At 29.1% G+C, this 19,405-nt stretch overlaps 1 protein-coding gene across 5 annotated transcripts in view; it reads right to left on the bottom strand.

Annotated features, from left to right (window-relative positions):
- The window catches only part of LOC118201606 (uncharacterized), an 80,184-nt gene that overhangs the window by 25,702 nt on the left and 35,077 nt on the right, over positions 1–19,405 (bottom strand). For 4 of the 5 annotated variants that reach the window (XR_015041816.1, XR_015041815.1, XR_015041817.1 and 1 more), the window contains exon 2: positions 5,263–18,718. Coding sequence is in view for 1 of the 5 variants with exons in the window: in XM_085819373.1 (XP_085675499.1) it covers positions 5,263–5,293 (31 nt within the window). In the remaining 4 variants the exon portion in view is untranslated. Of the gene's footprint in view, positions 1–5,262; positions 18,719–19,405 lie in introns of those variants that run through there. The other variant, XM_085819373.1, reaches the window with a different exon arrangement.

The following is a 19,405-nucleotide window of genomic DNA, read 5'->3' as shown; positions in this document are numbered from 1 at the left end:
ATTGATTTGTTATGTAATATTTAATGTGTTTTTTCACTTACATAAAAGTTCAATTGAAATATTGGCAGTTTAATTTTGTTTTACTTTCAAGTTAGTTTGATAAGTCTTTAGTCCATTTTATATTGTTTTTTTTTTCTTTATACTTATTTTATTTTCCTTAATTTAAAGTTAATATTGTTTAACTCAATTGTACTTATTAACATTTAACTATTTACAAGCTAATTTTAATATTTTTGCTCTGGAAAATTTATTTTTTATAATAGCGTATCTAAGAAATACGCATGACCTTTCTTGTTGGTGCAGAAGGCGCGCCCGCTGGAAGGTTAAGTGCAAAAACAGAAACGTAAACTCAAGAATGGTTAATTGCCCTTTATTCACTCAAAATAAGATTAACAGTCAGCCCCTTTCTTAGGTGTACACCAAAGCCTTCACTTGGGCTTAAATTCAAAAGTAAGAAATAAGAACTAACTAATGATCAACTAAGAGGTTTGGCCGAAGTTAACACATAGTTGGCCCGTAATATTAAATTAGCCAGTGAACTAATAAAAGACACGTAATATGGCCAAACGTAAATATAGCTTAGAGAGACGTAGCCCAAAGGCAAACACGCGTTACTCAGGAATCCTCACTTTCTCTGTCGAAGTCAGTTGAACTTGACTTGAATACTATTCTCTACCTCATTTGCATTTAATGCGATTCTAAAGACTCATTATGGTAGGGAGTTATTTTGTATAATAAAGATATGTATAAATCGAATTGCAATTCTGGAAGAAGAATTATCGTATGGTATTTTCTTACAAATGATGCAAGGGTTAAATTTTTGAATTTTTTTTTAATTTTAAAAATAAGTACCACTGAATAGCAAACTTAATGATGAAACTGAACTTCACTAATTTAAAACTTGTTCACAATTCAGTTTATCAAACTTGAAATCAATTTATCAGAAAATCCGAATTTTTATATTTCTAAAATTTGAATGTTTTTCCGTGTAGTCATAAGTATTTTTATTTTATTTGCATACATGTTATATTTATTTATATATCTTTTTTTTTTGTATTCATCAATAAAATTAAAAAACTTAATTACCTTTATTTAATTAAAAAATTAGTACAGTGCATTAAAATTAAAACTCCTGTTGGGCATAAACTTTTGTCATTATCTTTTAAATTTCTGCATATTTTAAACCTTTCAAGCGATGAGAAAAACAGAACTTCAGTACCATGACATTAAGAACTATATCAATAATCATAAAACAGAAGTTAAATTCCAAATTGTCAGAGTTATACTTTTGCTAATCCTAGTGAGAGGATATATGCATCTTTACATCATGTTACAGAATCTCATTAATAAATTATACGAAAAATCAGCCCAGACAATTCTTTTCCGGTAAATTAAAATTCTGCTTAGGATATATTTACGTTAAATATATCAGTTTAAAAATTATTAAAGTATAATTTTTTAAAGAATTTTCAAGAGAATTTCATGCAAAAATCTCTACATCTAATAAAAGAAAGAGTCTGTCTGTGTGTGTGTCAGTGTCTTTCGTTCGCATTGCACGTAAGCTAATAGACCCACAGCTACGAAATTTGGTACATAGGTGCATCTAGACAAGAGCCAGTGCACCTCAAAGCGTCTTTTTTTTTTTTCAAAATTCGAATTCGAATTTTTTTTTTTTTTTTTTTTATGTTTCGTGACGAAATTGCGTCATTTTGAGACATAACAGACTATACGAAAGCGAGATTTTACTCTACACACTTCATTTTCACACCGTCATGAAACGTAGGCACTTAGCTATTTTACGAACTGAAAATAAATTTCATGTTTCAATAAATCGATTAAATACGAATTTATTTAACAAAGTGAGCTTAACACCTTTTCAACGGGATTTTTTCTAAAAAAGTTTATTTTTAAAAATGTACAATTTATTTTTCTTTGATTTTTGGACACGTTAAACTTTCATCCTTGCGAATGCTTTTACAAAAAGAATTTTGGAAAAATGATATTTTGTAATTAAAAAAAAAAAAAAATAAAAAAAAAAATAATTAAATGAAGCTTCCGAGTACACTTCTCACATCTTTAAAAATGTGATTTTGGCAACAATTTTCCTTTCTTATTGTTGTTGATAGATTTTTGATGAAATCGCATCATTTTGAATAGTTTCATTCTTTTAGAAACATGAGTTTGGCAACAATTTTTCATCGTATTTCTTATGTCACTGTTTTTAAGAGATTGGCATATTTCATTGTAATTTTTTATATATATAATACATTTTTATTGATTTTTTTATGAAGTTGTTCTGCAGAGTAAAATTCTACGCAGTTTTTAAATTTAACGTTTGGTGTTCCCTTCAGCCATTTTTCGGTACATTTAAAGGCCAGACGAAGGCTGGCAGCAAAGCTGCTAGCCTTCGTCTGGCCTTTAAATGGCTTTAAATTACTGGCAGCAAAGCTGCTAGTACAATAATATAATACTTACACATTATTCTATTTCTTAGCCACAGTTCTTAATAAAAAACTTAAATTTCAGGAGTGCATATTAATCTTTGGTATTTCTTTTTTCCGTAATCTGAAGTGTAAGGTTTGGAAATAATTATATAAGAATTTAATGGCCATTACTAAAAACATGAACTATTTTAGGAAAAATTTAATGCTCAAAATATAGCTGGTGCGAAGACATATGAAACTAAAAATTCTGTTTAAAAATATTAACTATTAGTTTTTGCATATCTGTACAAAAATTATTTAAGATAAATATTTTTATTCAGATATGAATATTAATATTGATTAATTGAGTTAAATGCATGTATCATAATTATGAAAAAAATGAAATTTATTATTTAAGTATTTGCTCATCTTTTATCCTTTGTAACCTACTATATTATTAATTGTCTCATATCACATTTACTTCACAACTGATTTAATTTTATGATATATTTATTACATATTTAATTGATGCAAAACAACTTACTTAACACACTGGTGCAAAACAATTTACTTAACACACTAAAAAAGCATCTGCATAAGGGAAGGAATGCCTTCGTGGAAGATAATATACAGTTCACAATCTCCTAATCACATGACACATGGAGAAACTCATGTAGCCAGCCCGTTCACCTGGGATCAAATCCAGGTTGAACACCTGGTATTCAGCAAAGTTAACCCTCTGCCATTGGTGGAACCTCTAACACTTAAAAGAATCCTAAATGCAAATTCTAAAAGCTAGACAATCTTTACAATACCTTGGTTTTAATCTAATATTCTTAATTATCCATTATGGCAAATCAAATATATGGCAAATTGCTTACTTGACATAATATTTACAATTTAAAATTACATTTACAAATTACATACATATTTTAGGAAATCATGGATATTAGGAACTAAAAAATCTGTACAAATAAAACAAATTGGACCCCAGTTGCTTAAAGTATAAAAAAAAATTGAAAAATTCAATTTTTATTAGATATGCAACTTGTAAGAATTTGCATCTATTTAATAAGAAAGTAGTGGCATACATTAACATCAGTTTTTAAAATTTGTTTCCTTCACTTCCCATTAAACAAGACTTCTTTACACTGTTAATATCCATACCAATTATTACTATTGAAAGAGGACTTTGACCAATTTAAAAGAAGCAGTACACCACACACAAATATCATTACAAAATACATCCAATTATCATATAATTTATAAAATATAAACAGAGAAATGAAAACTACAAAAATATTTCATGGCAAAATATAAGCAAATGCACCGAGAAAGTTCTGAGATTTAACTAATTTTTGCTGAAAAGAAGGAGTAAAGCTCATTATTCAAGATAACACAGCAAACAAGAATAAAATTCTTCATATCAGTAATAGATATAAGAAAGTAGCAATACTACTGTTATCAAAAGGATGAAATTTGAAATTAAAAAGTGTACATAAAATAGATGTGGGAAAAAAAATCTTATCTGTAATTACATTGAAAAAACATCAACGCATAAATTTACAGTACATGTTGCATCAAATTTTGTGGAAAACACAGTAGTCCCAATGATAAGAATTTAATAACAAAAATAATAAATCCACATGTTCAAAAGAAATCACCAATCCATAAACTATATACAGTCAAAAATCGTTAATTCGGACACCCATAATCCGGACCTCAAAGCTACAAACTTTCTGCGCATGTGTCGCGTACACGCATGCGCATAGGCGTTTACGAGTGCGCGCCTTTACGGCTGCGAATATGTGTGTGCGCATGCACGTTTAATGTGTAACGGACGGTATAAGCTAAGCTAAAATTATCTAATTCAGTTAATGTTGCAGATTGCGTTGTTCCTTAATCTTCGAATTGGATTCGGCTTATTATTTTTTGCAGACTGTTAGAGCAACTTTATAAAAGTAAGCTTGAACTTTCGATTATGTCAAATAGAATTTCCGATGCTGGAGCTCCCAAGGATCTACAAAACGAAAGTACCTTTCAATGTCCATCAAACAAAAAGTGGAATTGCTGCAAAAAATGGATAAAGACATGAAGAAGGTGACAGAGAGGTTAGTGAAAACGAAAAAATTTCGATTGACAAGTTAGTCGGTATTCTCGGCACAGCAATTACGGGACTTAAACATCGGAACTTTGTAACTGAACAAGAAATTATGTCTGTTTATAGAATTAAAGAGAAAGTATTATCACGTAAAACGAAGCAACTTAAACAATTTACATTGAAAGAAATGTTTAATAAAGTAAACAAATAAGTATTAAGCTTTTTTTAGTAAATTTTGATACCCTTTAGATCATAATTGTTCTTTATTTCATAAATTACTGTTTCATATTTTTAATTTTAGAATTTCTGCATGCCATCTTAAGAGATTTAAACTGATGATCTATAATCCGGAAAAATTGATAATTCAGAATCGCCGAAGTCCCGACGAGTCCGGATTAACGACTTTTGACTGTATTATACAAAAAATGGGAGAAAGATAAACACATTAAGCTGCATTTAACATCAACTGGATAGCCATTATATTTATAATATGCACTAGTAAATATCAAAACATTCTCGCTAAGCTATCATTTTGAAAAGTTATCAGAAATACGAAATACTCAGACATCTAAAAAAAAAAAAAGTGTTCAGCTGAATTTTTTTAATTTAAAATTCGGTGTGTTGGAAGTCACTTAATTAAAATTTCAGCACATACAGTGTTTCAAAAAGGAAGGGGGGGAGATTTTTTTTGTTTGTAATACTGTTATTTTCAATAATATAAAAAATCATAATACTTACGTGTTATCACAACCACCTTAGTAGAAGTCATGAGATTTTCAGAATGTGCCAAACACTGGCATCCTTGCTAAGACCACTCTCATAACAATCCTTCAGTTAAGCAACATTGCCAGTTTCATATGCGTTCTTTTTGTTGTATTCCAAGTTCCAAAAAATTTTAGAGAAAATCCGTGGTATTTTTGCTCTTAATTTTAAAACATGTGCTTGTGGACTTTGTCAACAATGGAAGAAACTAGGGAAATTTTTGAAGGAATACAGATTTCTTTTCTGTAAAATCTCTGAAGAGATACATTTTATAGATAGGCAGTGCTGCCAAGGTTTGAGCGACGTCAAGTCTCCGACTTTTTTTTAAGTGAAAACAGATCACTACTGTGTAGTTGAGGGGGGGGGAAGAAAAATGCAGAAAGATTCGGAGACAAATGTGTTTTATTTATTTAATATATCATGTAATCCTTATTTAAAAATTAAAACTCTTACTTTCAATAATCAAAGTATGTTGACTTTTCATTATGTTGATAATGTTTACCAACTTAAAATTATTATCCATGCTTTAAGAACCTTTTTTGAAAAAAGTAGCAAAAAAAAAAAAAAAAAAAAAAAAAAAAAAAAAAAAAAAAAAAAACCAACTTGCATCCTACCACTTTCACCTTTTCATCTGCAAAAAATCATAGGATTGTGCCAAGGTGTTTGTGTTAATATTAAGTACCAAAGTACTATATAAGTATCAAAGTACTGAAAGAAAAGAGCGAAATTTGCTACACAAAAAGCAATCAATAAATTTAACTTCTCATAAATTAGCAAGCACCAAGGCAGCATAAACTTCTGAAAATACATGTTGTAACAGAGTAACAGTTTTGAAATGCATGGTAGCAGCAGCAATCCTTAGGAAACATTCTTTCACTTATACATTAGCATACACAACAGCAGCACGTTCACATTATCTAACAAGTCACCATGAGAACAAAATATTACGATCAGCCTTCTTCTACATTTCAGAGAATTTAACAATAAGCAACCATTTTGCTCATAAATTTCTGATACTAATTAAAGTCATGGACATACTCGCTTCCACCCCATACAAAGTGATATATAACACAATTTGTGTCAGGAAAACAGGAATTATGCAAGGAAATAAAATCACTTCTAAAAATAACCTTCATACATTTTTAGAAGACTTGCAAATTTAGCAAATGACATAAAAACTTCAAAAAGTCTTAACTCATATATAATTTCACATTTGCTACTCACTTATTATGCATTAAATATCAAGCTATTATAATAGCATAGAAAAATTTATGTGAAATTAACAAAACACCCCAAGAACTAATTCAAAACCACATCTAAAAATACATTTTTGATTTGCAACATAAAATAATTTTTTTATCAATGTAACATGACATCAAACTTCCAACTTTTACACAAAAAAAAAAAAAAAAAAAAAAAAAAAAAAACACTGTGAATGCAGATGACCATAATAATAACTTAGCAATTCAAGGTTACGTTTCAAATTGATACCACAAACACTGTACATTAATATGACTGTGCAATAATATACAACTTTAAATGATTATCAAGATAGTGTTGTTCATTAAAAGTTTCCTTACACACACTTCACAAATACAGTCAAAAATAGTTAATCCGGACTCTTCGGGACTTCGGCGATTCCGGATTATCGATTTTTCCGGATTATAGATCATCAGTTTAAATCTCGTAAGACGGCATGCAGAAATTCTAAAATGAAAAATATGAAACCGCAATTTATGAAATAAAGAACAATTATGATTATCAAAATTTACAAAAAAAAGCTTAATATTTATTTGTTTACTTTATTAAACATTTCTTTCAATGTAAATTGTTTAAGTTGCTTCGTTTTTACGTGATAATACTTTCTCTTTAATTCTATACACAGACATAATTTCTCGTTCAGTTACAAAGTTCCGCTGTTCAAGTCCCGTAATTGCTGCGCCGAGAATACCGACTAACTTGTCAATCGAAATTTTTTCGTTTTCACTAACCTTTCTGTCACCTTCTTCATGTCTTTATCCATTTTTTTGCAGCAATTCCACTTTTTGTTTGATGGACATCGAAAGGTACTTTCGTTTTGTAGATCCTTGGGAGCTCCAGCATCGGAAATTCTATTTGACATAATCGAAAGTTCAAGCTTACTTTTATAAAATTGCTCTTACAGTCTGCAAAAAATAATGAGCCGGATCCAACTCGAAGATTAAGGAACAACGCAATCATCAACATTAACTGAGATAGATAATTAGATAATTTTAGTTTACACCGTCCGTTATACATAAAACGCGCATGCGAAAACATATTCTGCTCTTGCTTACGTGCACGCGTAAATGCCTATGTGCATGTGTCAACATGGCGCATGCGCAGAAAGTTTTTAGCTTTGAGGTCCGGATTATAGATCATTCGGAATTATGGGTGTCCGAATTAACAACTTTTGACTGTATATGACCTCTTTCCAGTATAAAACCCAAAATGTTTAACTAAATGTCATTTTAGTTTAAATGATTTTATTCATATTTCTCAAAGGTAAGGTTTTTTATGCATCCATAAATGAACTTTAAGATTATGTTTCTGGGTAAAGCCTTTCTTACACACTTCACAAACAAAAGGCCGCTCCCCAGTATGAGTCCTAATATGTTCAACTAAATGATGTTTCCGGTAAAAGGTTTTATTACACATATTACAAATGTGACGCCGCTCTTGAAAGTGAAGCTTTATGTGAACTTTAAGGTTATTTTTCTTAGTAAAAGTTTTTTTGCAAATATCACATATGAAAGGAGGGTATGTCTTATGAAATAGCAAATGTTCATAAAGATCATGGTTCTTTTCCGTAACATATGAACAAAAGCAACATCTCAAGACTTCACCCCGAACTGGAATTTGGTGACCTATAAAATAAAATTTTAAAATATATAAATTTAAAAAAAAATGTAACAAACAAATTCAATGTGCAATATTTTATGAAAATATGAAATTTTTTTCCAGAATTTAATAAACTCTAATTGTATACCAGCACATGACATAAATTCTTAAATTAGAATTGTAAAAACATAAGGCCATCTTTCTATTTTGGGTCTTTTTTATAATAAATATTAAAAATATAAGAATAAAAAATACATGCACAAAACACAAATTTATCATACAAATATAAAGATTTATTAATAATATTAGAGAATTCCAAGAATAATTTTTAAAATTAAACTAATAAATTAATAAACTAAACTTTGTAATATATATTTGATTAGTTTTAAAAAAGATAGCATTTCATAATTAACGCAATACGAACATCATACTTTTGAAAAAGAAACCCAACATTATTAATAAACATCACCAGGATAACAGTTTTGCACTTTAATGTCTATACTAGTTATCAAAAATAATACATCAATATGATAATTCATTAGTATAAAAATTTAAATCAAGTTAAAGATTCAATTTCTTTCCTACAAGGTCTGTTACATACTTCATAATGCCACTCAGCAGTATTAATAATTAGAAGACCCTTATGAATGTACTTCTGAACAATTCATTCATTTCTGAGTAATCACACAGTTTTTAGTTACACACTTATTAAGCTTAAGATCACTCATCAGAAAGGTTTAAATGGAAATTAAGAACATGCTTTTGTGTATATCTTTTGTTACATACTTAGCATAGGAATATTTTCCAGGATGGATTCTTAAATGACCAACTGGTTTTTGCTTAAAAGTTTGTAATCTGTTTTTGAAATCATAAAGCTGCACATCAGACTGATACCCAATAAATTTTTTTTAAAATTATAATTTAGAGTAAAGTTTTTCAGGAAACATCATAAATGAAAGTATGTCTTATGGCATAACAAATAACCTGAAGATAAGAATATTTTCAGCAACAAAGAATAAAATCATGATAAAGCCTTCATATTTAACTTGAATTTGCTTATGTATAAAACAAATTAAAGAAAATTTTAAAAATTAGTATTCTTAAAAAATATCACACTTCTGTGAACAATTTAATTATGCTATAACTTTTTATCCACAGATGTCTTGTTGTCTCACAGTTGGTTAATAAAAATACTAAGTGACCACACACATTTTGACTCTTTCTTATGATGACTATTTAAATAGAGGTATAAAAATGTGCAAGCATCAACATATCTGTTATTAATAAGCAGAGATTTACGAGTAATAAAAAGAGAAAAGGTAAAATAACAAAAAAACTATAGTTTACAGTAAAATTTAGATTTGTAAAATAAAAATGATAATAAACAGCAGAATCTCAGGCAAATCATTCAGGATAAATTTATAAATAAAGACTTTTGAAACAATATCAACAGATATGATCAGCAATAGATTTAAGCAGAAATATGAGACTTAAAAATATCAATACTCCACACTGAGGTATTAATATACTGCATTAGAAATAATACCTTTTCATTTACAAAAATGAAAGAAATTTTTGCAATGATGTAGCATGCGATCTAACCCCTTTTTTATCCTACCCTACAATCATCAAACTGTAAATAAACAAAAGAACGTTTTTAATCCTGCAGATGGTGCTAATACTCAAATAACTGAATTTGGCTGGGAAATTCTGAAGCTAAAGATTCTATACATGGGGAGCACTGCACCACAAAATGATTCCACACTTTCTCATAGAAGCACAATGCACATCTGTTAATAGAAGTGAGGACTATTTGGACATACTGCATGACATTCATACTGTATACAAGCTAAATGACTCATAAAAATAGACCTTTTAAGGGCCACTCCAGCATTAATTTTGTAAAATTTGAAGCAATTTAAATTTAATGGAATTATAAATTTAATAATTTATATTTTATTATAAATTATTTACTATTAATTAATTAACATCACTTTCAATCATGCATTCTTAATTATAGGTATTTATTTTCATATTTAAAAATAGCAGGTTTGGGGCTTATATAAGAGGTACTGGAAGACATAACTAAAAGCTGCAGATCACATACTATACCAAAACCAAAAATTTTATAAAAATTATCAGTAAGATATATTAAAAATTATATGATATTAATCAAAATGCAAGCTCCTCTTTAAGTATAACTATCAAAATTGTAAAGGCAAATCTTGTCGAAAAAAGAGAAATTAGAAAAAAAATTAAAAGTTAGTACCAGAATTCTGCAAGCAATTACAACCATGTGCAGCCTCTAGCCCATTTTTCAAATTCTAATAGTGTATTACGCAAACATGCAAGAAATATTTTTATATTTTTCTGCAAGAATACAATATTTAATAAATTATCTGGTTTTATAATTTCAGGTCAAATGTTTGTTGTTTATAAGTAAGAGTTATTTATTTTCTTCAGATTACTTTGCTTTAAATAAAAGAAAGAATGATATTTAAGTTATATAATTTGAAACAAGCTTGCTAGTTTAAAAATTACTCCCCCTTTTCACTCTAAAGATATATAACATGAAATTCTGTACTTAAAATAAGTTGTTCAAAATTGTAAATGCTAATAATTATAAAAGGAAACAGCTCTGCTCTAATAACTTTTCTGTCAAAAATTAACAGCAGGTGCAGATTTATCCACTTATTTAATAAAGAAAATGTTCACAATGGAGCGGTACATTTACCTCAGTGGATTACTGATTAGAGAGAGAGATAGCATTAACAAACCAAAATTTAAAAAAAATAATAAAAATGGATAGTACTCAAACCAATATTAAACAACTTATATAACACATAGTAAAGGAATCACTGAGACCAAAACACAGCAGCTGTAATTCTGTTATTGGTTTCATTATATAGGATTCCTGTTCCCCTTCTTCACACACACAAAAGAAAAGACAAATAATAATTTTTAATAAGAAGCAGAACTATAGATTCATAATAACCTCCATAACATTTTCATTTATGCAAACAAATCTTAATTATCTATCCATCATAAGAAACCAAATTTCTGGCAATTTATTTCTTTGGCATACCATTTACAATTGTTCCACATAAAAAATATACACATTTTACAAAGATATAGGTTTTAGGAAGCCAGACACAAATTAAAACAATTAGAACTCAGTATGCAATATATAACATGATTCCAAAACATGGATTTTATTACATATGCAACTTATAAAAATTCTAGTACCTTTAATATGAAAATGAGTACAAAATTAGTACTAGTAAACACTATCATCAAATTTCAAAATTGTATTATTTCAGTCCTTCTTCCCCAAGCAAATCTCCTTCAGACTATTAATACACAAACTACTCATTTTAATAGATGAAAATTGTCAGCAATATAAAATAAAATAAAAGTTTGTTGAGAAGTTAAGCACAAAGTATAATTTCTAAATAAATTTTGCAGTAATTATCATATACCACAAAATATATACAGAATAAAAAGAAATCCAATAAAAATATTTCATGGAAAATATAAACAAATGTACCATATAGTTTCACTGCAGAAATACAATCTTTATTATAAAAAAGATGCAATTCATTTATCAAGAAAACATAAAAACCAGTATAGAATTCTCCAGCAGTAAAAATAAGCAATCAAAACGAGAAAATAACGCCGTTACTACACAAGAAAAATAGAGCTACTAGAAAAGTAAAAAAAACTATTGAAACTTTTTTTGTGTGTGCTTTTTATTATACCTAGTAAAGAGTTATTGTAAATTCTCATAAAACTGTTAAAAGACAGATATTACCCGCAACAGAAATTATTAAAATTTGCAAACAATCCATGCAACAAAAATTTGCAACAACATCCCATAAATTAATATTCATCAAGGCAACAGATAATTTCAGACAATATAATGCTGTAATTTAAGAATTGCTCTGAAACGCATGATTGCTACAATCCATACAAAAACTTTTTGTAAGGCGATGGGGTTAGAGACATCACCTATACAACATTTAACAAGTCAAAGGAAAACACTAGCAGAGTCATTAACTACATTTCAGTAAATCCAGCAATGAGCAACTTTTATGCTCATAACATGCTGATACTATTTAAACTCAGAGGTAAAACATTTTTCTTTTCTGTATACAATGATATATAATAATTTTTTGATTTGCATAAATTACATATTTTGCACAAGCAAATAAAATCTTTTGGTCTAAAAATGTATGCATATATTATTTAAACATTTAGGATAGCAACATAAAAATTTCCCATATTAAGTTAACAAAATATTACATTTCCCACTTCTTTTTGATGATACTAAGATTCCTGCACATACAAAATATGCATGAAACATGAAGCTCCTATATGAAAATATACAACAATTTATATGAAATCATGAACCCTAATGATAATTAAAAACAACTTTTAATCTTTCTGATCTATACAGTAAAAAACATAAACATTATGCTTTGAAGAAAAAATTATAATTACAAATGCTGTATATATTATAATTACAGATACAGTTTAATTAAGATTAATTATATTACAATAACTGTACCGCACTAAAATTTATCATAAAAAGTGCACTGATATAATTATTCACAGGCATAGCTGCAACCGTGAAATATGAAAAACAGGCTAGTTCTCTGAAGAAAAACTGGGAGTTTCTGTGATATTTCAAAGAACTCCAATTAGACTTAAATTTACTTTATAATGCATGATTCAAGTTACTAAAATATTTATAACACTATTCTGATATAAAATATATTAATATTTAATTTGAAATTCTAAATTCTATGTTCTTAGGGTAATTTTATTCTACTTTTTTACACATTTATACTGAGAAAATTCTGAGTAAGGCAGGAAAGATTTTATTTCTCAAAGTACTCTTAAATACGACAAAAATAAAATTAGTTAATGTACATACTATTGTGGGGATAAACTCCGTAATGTATCATTAATTGAGGTAACAGAAAATTAAATATAAAAATTAACTGATTAAATATTGGCTGAATCTTCATAAAAATTTTTACAAATGTCTATGACACTAAAAAAAGAACCTCAGAGTGAATTTAAAAGAAAAAATATATTGATAATCACACGTACGTGAAAATGGAATTTGAAAAACTGAAGTATCATTAACTCAATAAATTTCATTTATTGCTATAAAGCATTTTCCTGAATAAAGGCTTAAAATTAAAAACAGGCAGATTAGGTGATCTGCCAGTTGATTGGGAAATGTGATGAAAACTGAAAGTTCTGCTGTAAACACAAGACAGTAGGCAGCTATATGTTGATATGCATCTTCAAATGTTTATCACAATGGCATTTTCTCCTAAAACCTTTGTTGTACACTCCACAAACATAAGGCCACCGTAATTTGTAGATCCTTGGATGTTAATTCGGAACATTTATTTGAGTAAAGCCTTTGTCATACATTTAACAAACATAATACCATTCTACAGTATGATTACTTAAATGTCAAATACAAGATGTTTCAGTTTAAATAATTAATTACTTAAACATAATGTCACGCTCCAGTATGGGCTTCAACCCTTTCCGCACACTACCTTTTAAAGTTGGAATTTCGACAAAAAAAAAAAAAAAATAAATAAATAAAATAAATAAAATAAAATAAAATAAAAAATATTTAGTCTAATCGGGCCTGGAAGAGGACACAAGTAAAATTTTGTGAAGACAGCACTTATCATTTTAATTCTGCGGATGCGCCCGAAGCAGGCACATTGAGTGAAAAGAGCTTTGAAAAGAGTGTTGAAACGAGCGTTGCTGGGAAGCACGTAAAACAGTAAGACATTTTGCCTACAATTAAAAAACACTAGACTCTAAATACCATAACAGATATGGCATTACCCAGGGTGTGACACGAGGAGGCCTGTTACTCTACAACCCCCTAAAATAGCACTTTTTGGTTATATGATGAATGCATACATATAAATGAAAAAAAAAAGTAACTTGGGTATATGACAGTTACATTATTTACAGTTCATATTTACACTTTCTATTTTTCCATGGTGGTACTTTTCGAAGAAAGTGGCACCACCTTCAAAAAAGCACAACCCAACACTGCATGTTTTGCACATGTACGGGATCTGTATCAGATTCGCTATCTGAATTCAATTTGTGTGGCACTTTCAGTGCTTCAGAAATGGCCCGCCCTCTCTGATCCTTTTAGAAAATAGTTAAAAAGTCCGGGGGGGGGGGAACTAATATTATATCTACAATATAAAACTAAATTAAATAAACATCTACAACTCAAAACTAACAACACATAGTGCTAACGAACTTCTTTGAATGAAAGCGAAAGAAAAAAGAGAACCACTCTAGTGAAAACCAAACAGCTAATTGATAGAATTACCCCTGACCTTCAGAAAATCACCCTAAAAATTTTTTAGTTGATAACCAAACCTCCCCCACCCCCCAAAAAAGAAAGAAAAACAGGAACACAGATGTGGACCCACCTTTCTATTGTGAATGAGCTGACCAGAGAGCTGCAGGGAAACAAAGATACAGTTAAGACACAATAACATGCCGAACAAATACTAATTCAGAAGTCAAACAACAAAAATCAGCGTTATATTTTCAAATTTTCACAGGTGAAAAACTGAAAAATTCACAGGCTGTGAAAATTTGAAAATATAATGCTGATCTTTGTTGTTTGACTTCTGAATTAGTAAAGATACAGTTGTTGGTCTGATCCTAGTCTCTCATGATCCCCCTCTGGGCACACCTGATGTTTGCAGTTCAATGTAAAATTTAAAACTAATATAGAATACAGAGATTAGCATACAGCCAAGAAAATAACAAAGAATTTTTTTTCAAACAATTCGTTTTATATCCTTAAAAATATCTGGAAAATTTTCTTGAAAAATGAGGGTCTTAAAAACTATACATGGCTAAAATATATGGACTGGTTTGTGTTGGGCTGCCATCTAGCATACATAAAGAAGGTTCAGAGTAACCTATAAATCCTTTTTCATTCAATTTTTCTGTGCATACAGAAGGAAATGTTTAGGTGTGACACTATGCCACAAAGGGGTTAAATGTTCAACTACACGTTGTTTTAATTTAAATGATTTGTTACATATTTCACAAACTCCGTAATGTATCATTAGGCCTTTCTCCACTATGAGTCATTAAATGATTAACTATATCATGCTTTAGTCTAAATGATTTATCATATATTTCACAAACATTAGGTTGTTCTTCAGTATGAATTCTAAAATGTTGAACTAAATGATGTTTCCAGAAAAAAGTTTTGTTACACACATTGCTAACATGGTGCCATTCTTGAAAGTAAAGCTTCATATGAACTTTAACATTATTTTTCTGAGTGCAAAATTTTTTGCAAATATCACATATGAAGAGGGTATTTCTTATAAAGAAGCAAATGTTCATAAAGCTCACAATTCTTTTTTGTAACATATGAGCAAAACGAGCATCAGAAGACTTCACTTTCTAGTCAAATTTGGTGACCTATAAAATAAAATTATATTTTTTAAAGAAATGTTAAAAAAAAAAAAAAAAAAAAAAAAAAAAAAATTTAATGTATAAAAATTTTATGAAAACATCAAAGCTGTTTTCCAAAATTTAGTGAACAGCATCATTTATTACCAGCAGACATAGTTTTTCAAATTTGAAATGTAAAAACATGTTTTTTTTTCCCCTTTTGTGTGTGTCTTTTTTATTATAAACATTAAAAACACAAGCATACAAAATACATGCACAAAACACAAATTTGTCATAAATATATAAATAAAGATTTACAAATAACTTGTTTTTCGGATTGCAAGATTTCTTGCAAATATCACATATGAAAGGAGATACCCTCCTTTCATATGTGATATTTGCATTTCATATGTGATTCTTACAAACAAGACAATCCCAAGAATAATTCCAATCAAAATCTTAAAATATATTTTTCATTAGCAAAACAAAAGACAACTTTCCATAATTAATGCAATATGACATGAAACAGCTTACTTTTCGGGAGGATTATTAATGAGTATGACCAGAATGAAAGTTGAATAATTTGATACCTACACTTGTTACCACAAGCAATACATTGATATCATAATTCATAAAAATTTAAAGTGACATTTGGCATACATTATTTTTTCCTAAAAGTTTTGTTGCAGGCACCAGTTAAGTAGTACTAATTAGGAAACCATTAAAGACATACTTAAAATGAGTAAAACTTTAGTTACACACTTCTTTCATCAGAATGAAGATTTAAGTCAGAATTATGATTACGCTTTTGAGTAAATCTTTTATTATACACTTCACAAATACTAGACCATTTTCCATTATGGGTCCTTAAATGATCAACTGCATGTGGCTTTGCTCCAGATTTTCAAAACATAAGATTGCATTTCATAATACAGTCAAAATTCTTTAATCCGGACTCGTCGGGGCTTCGGCGATTCAGGATTATAGATCATCAGTTTAAATCTGGTAAGATGGCATGCAGAAATTATAAAATTAAAAATATGAAACCGTAATTTATAAAATAATGAGCAATTATGATCTAAAGGGTATCAAAATTTAGAAAAAAAGAAGCTTAATATTTATTTGTTTACTTTATTAAACATTTCTTTCAACGCACGCATGCGTAAAGCATACCTTATGCATAGCCGAAATTAGAAAATTGCAACCAGAAAACTATTTGATTTGTATTCGTGATATTTATAATGACGAGGAATTTGATTTAAATCATATCAAAGACGGAGTACATCGAGATCAAATACTACTTTTAGTAAGGAATTATAAGCCGAATAAAATAAAAACATCTGCCCTGAAGATAACGATAGTGCTGATAGATCAACTTCCAGTTCATTGCGCGCCGCAATGTCCCCCCCCCCGCGCGCGGAGCAGCGTGAAATTGATAAACAGATTTCGGAACGGTTAGATAAACAAAGGATATGCCTTTATCCATTTTTTGTAGCAATTCGTTTTTTGTTTGATGGACATCAAAACATACTTTCGTTTTCTAGATCCTTTAGGAGCTCCAGCATCGGAAATTCTATTTGACATAATCGAAAGTTCAAGCTTACTTTTATAAAATTGCTCTTACTGTCTGCAAAAAATAATAAGCCAGATCCAATTCAAAGATTAAGGAACAACGCAATCATCAACATTAACTGAAATAGATAATTAGATAATTTTAGCTTACACCGTCCGTTATACATTAAACGCTCACGCGAAAACATATTCTGCACTTGCGCAGACGCATATGCGCAGTCGTAAATGTCTTGCGCGCACGCGCAAAACGCCTATGTGCATGCGTCAACGCGGCGCATGCGCAGAAAGATTTTCGCTTTGAGGTCCGGATTATGGGTGTCTGAATTAACGACTTTTGACTGTAGTATCTAGTATGTCTCAAAATTACAATTTAGAGTAAATTTTTTCTGCCAGTATCACAAATGAAAGGAAAATATTTCTTATGGCACAGCAAATGATTTGAAAATCTGTTATTCTTTCAGTAACATAGAGTAAAAAGAATATCTGGATTCCTAACTTAAATTTGGTTACTTATAAAATAAAGCTATATGTATAATATAAAGAAAATTTCAAAAATTAGTGTTTTAAAAAAATTCCACAATTCTATTATCTGAACAAATTAATTATGGCTATAACTTTTTATCAGCAGATATATCTTGATGTCTCACTGTTAATACAAATTCTACCAGCAAATAAAATTTTCTGATCCAAAAATTCCTGCATAAATATTTTTGACATAAAAACTTCCCATAGTAGGTTATTGAAACACCAAGTCATTTATTCTTCTATAACTGCTGCTTTCTTTTAATGATACTAAAACTCCTGTACATAAAAAACACTTGTGAACCACAAAGCTCTTACAGTAACATAACCATAATATGAACTCATAAGCATTAAATGAAATCAACAAGAATGCCAAGGATAATTAAAAACTACTAAAATATATTTCTGGTTTGAAAAATAACAAAATATATTACATAATCATATCAGATAAAACATCATACTCTTGAAGAAAAATTAAAATGTCTGAAAAATAACAAACTATATTACTTAATTGTATCATACAAAACATCATACTCTTGAAGAGAAATTAAAATTACTGATGCACATAACCATAATAATAGTAATGCATTAAAATTTTAGGTTTCTAATTTTTAACATAAAATGTGCATTGATATGATTATTCCCTGGTATGCATCTTTAAATGTCCATCAAGATGGGATTTTATCCTGAAACTTTTGTTATACACCCCACAAACATAAGGCCACTTTCCATTTAGCATGGATCCTTAAATGATCATGTATATGTTGTTTTTGTTTAAATTGATTTGTTACATGTTTCCCAGATATACGGTCGGTCATCAGCATGAGTCTTTGAATGAACCAGAAGATTACATTTCTGAGTAAACGTTTCCTTGCAAATACCACAAATGAAAGGAGAATATTTCTTATGAAATAACAAATGTCCTTCAAGACAATGGGTCCTTTCAGCAATATATGAGCATAAGAATCATCTGAAGACTTCATTTTCAACTTGATTTTGTACCCTTTAAAATAAAGAACATTTCAGTAATTCAGATTTTATTTATTATCATAAATTTTAAACAGTTTCATTTTGCCCTTTTTCGTGCAAAAGACTTATTTCTAACAAAAATTTAATATTAAGCACAATAAATATTTTTGGTTTTGTTTCATTCTTATAATAACTATTAAAACATACAACATACAGATAAATAACACTATCTTCCAACAGTTAAACACACAATAGTAAAATCAACAAAAATTAAAAAAAAGGTTCATTTAATTCCAAATTACATACAAAGGTAGCAAATATGTTTATGTGTGGAACAGAAACAAGCATTATGTAGACAGATGAAAACTATATTTAAATTTTTTAAATTTTATACTGACATTACATTTGGGGAAAGCCTAAAATGGCTGGTGCTCGCCATAAAGAAAATTATGACATTTCATTTGCGTCATTAACAAATTGGTGTTTAAAGCTAATAAGAAATAAACAAAACTTACATTAATAAGCCAAGTCACCACCTCAGACCTTTACATAAATTTTACAGCAACTGCACATGCTTTCAATGAGGAGATCAACTATTACAAGTGCTAGCAATGGCTATTCTTCCATTAAGGCAGATTCCAATTGTCCAAGTCTGGCTGGAGGAGATAAACATGCAGAGACAGCACACCTGAGGGCATCACGAAAACTTCCATTGGGATTA

This window comes from Stegodyphus dumicola, chromosome 6 (genome assembly GCF_044657685.1).
Source record: "Stegodyphus dumicola isolate Sdum_Otavi_A_Nest chromosome 6, ASM4465768v1".
Taxonomy (NCBI): Eukaryota; Metazoa; Arthropoda; class Arachnida; order Araneae; family Eresidae; genus Stegodyphus; species Stegodyphus dumicola.
Note: the sequence above shows the minus strand (reverse complement) of the source record. Positions and strands in the feature narration are given on the sequence as shown.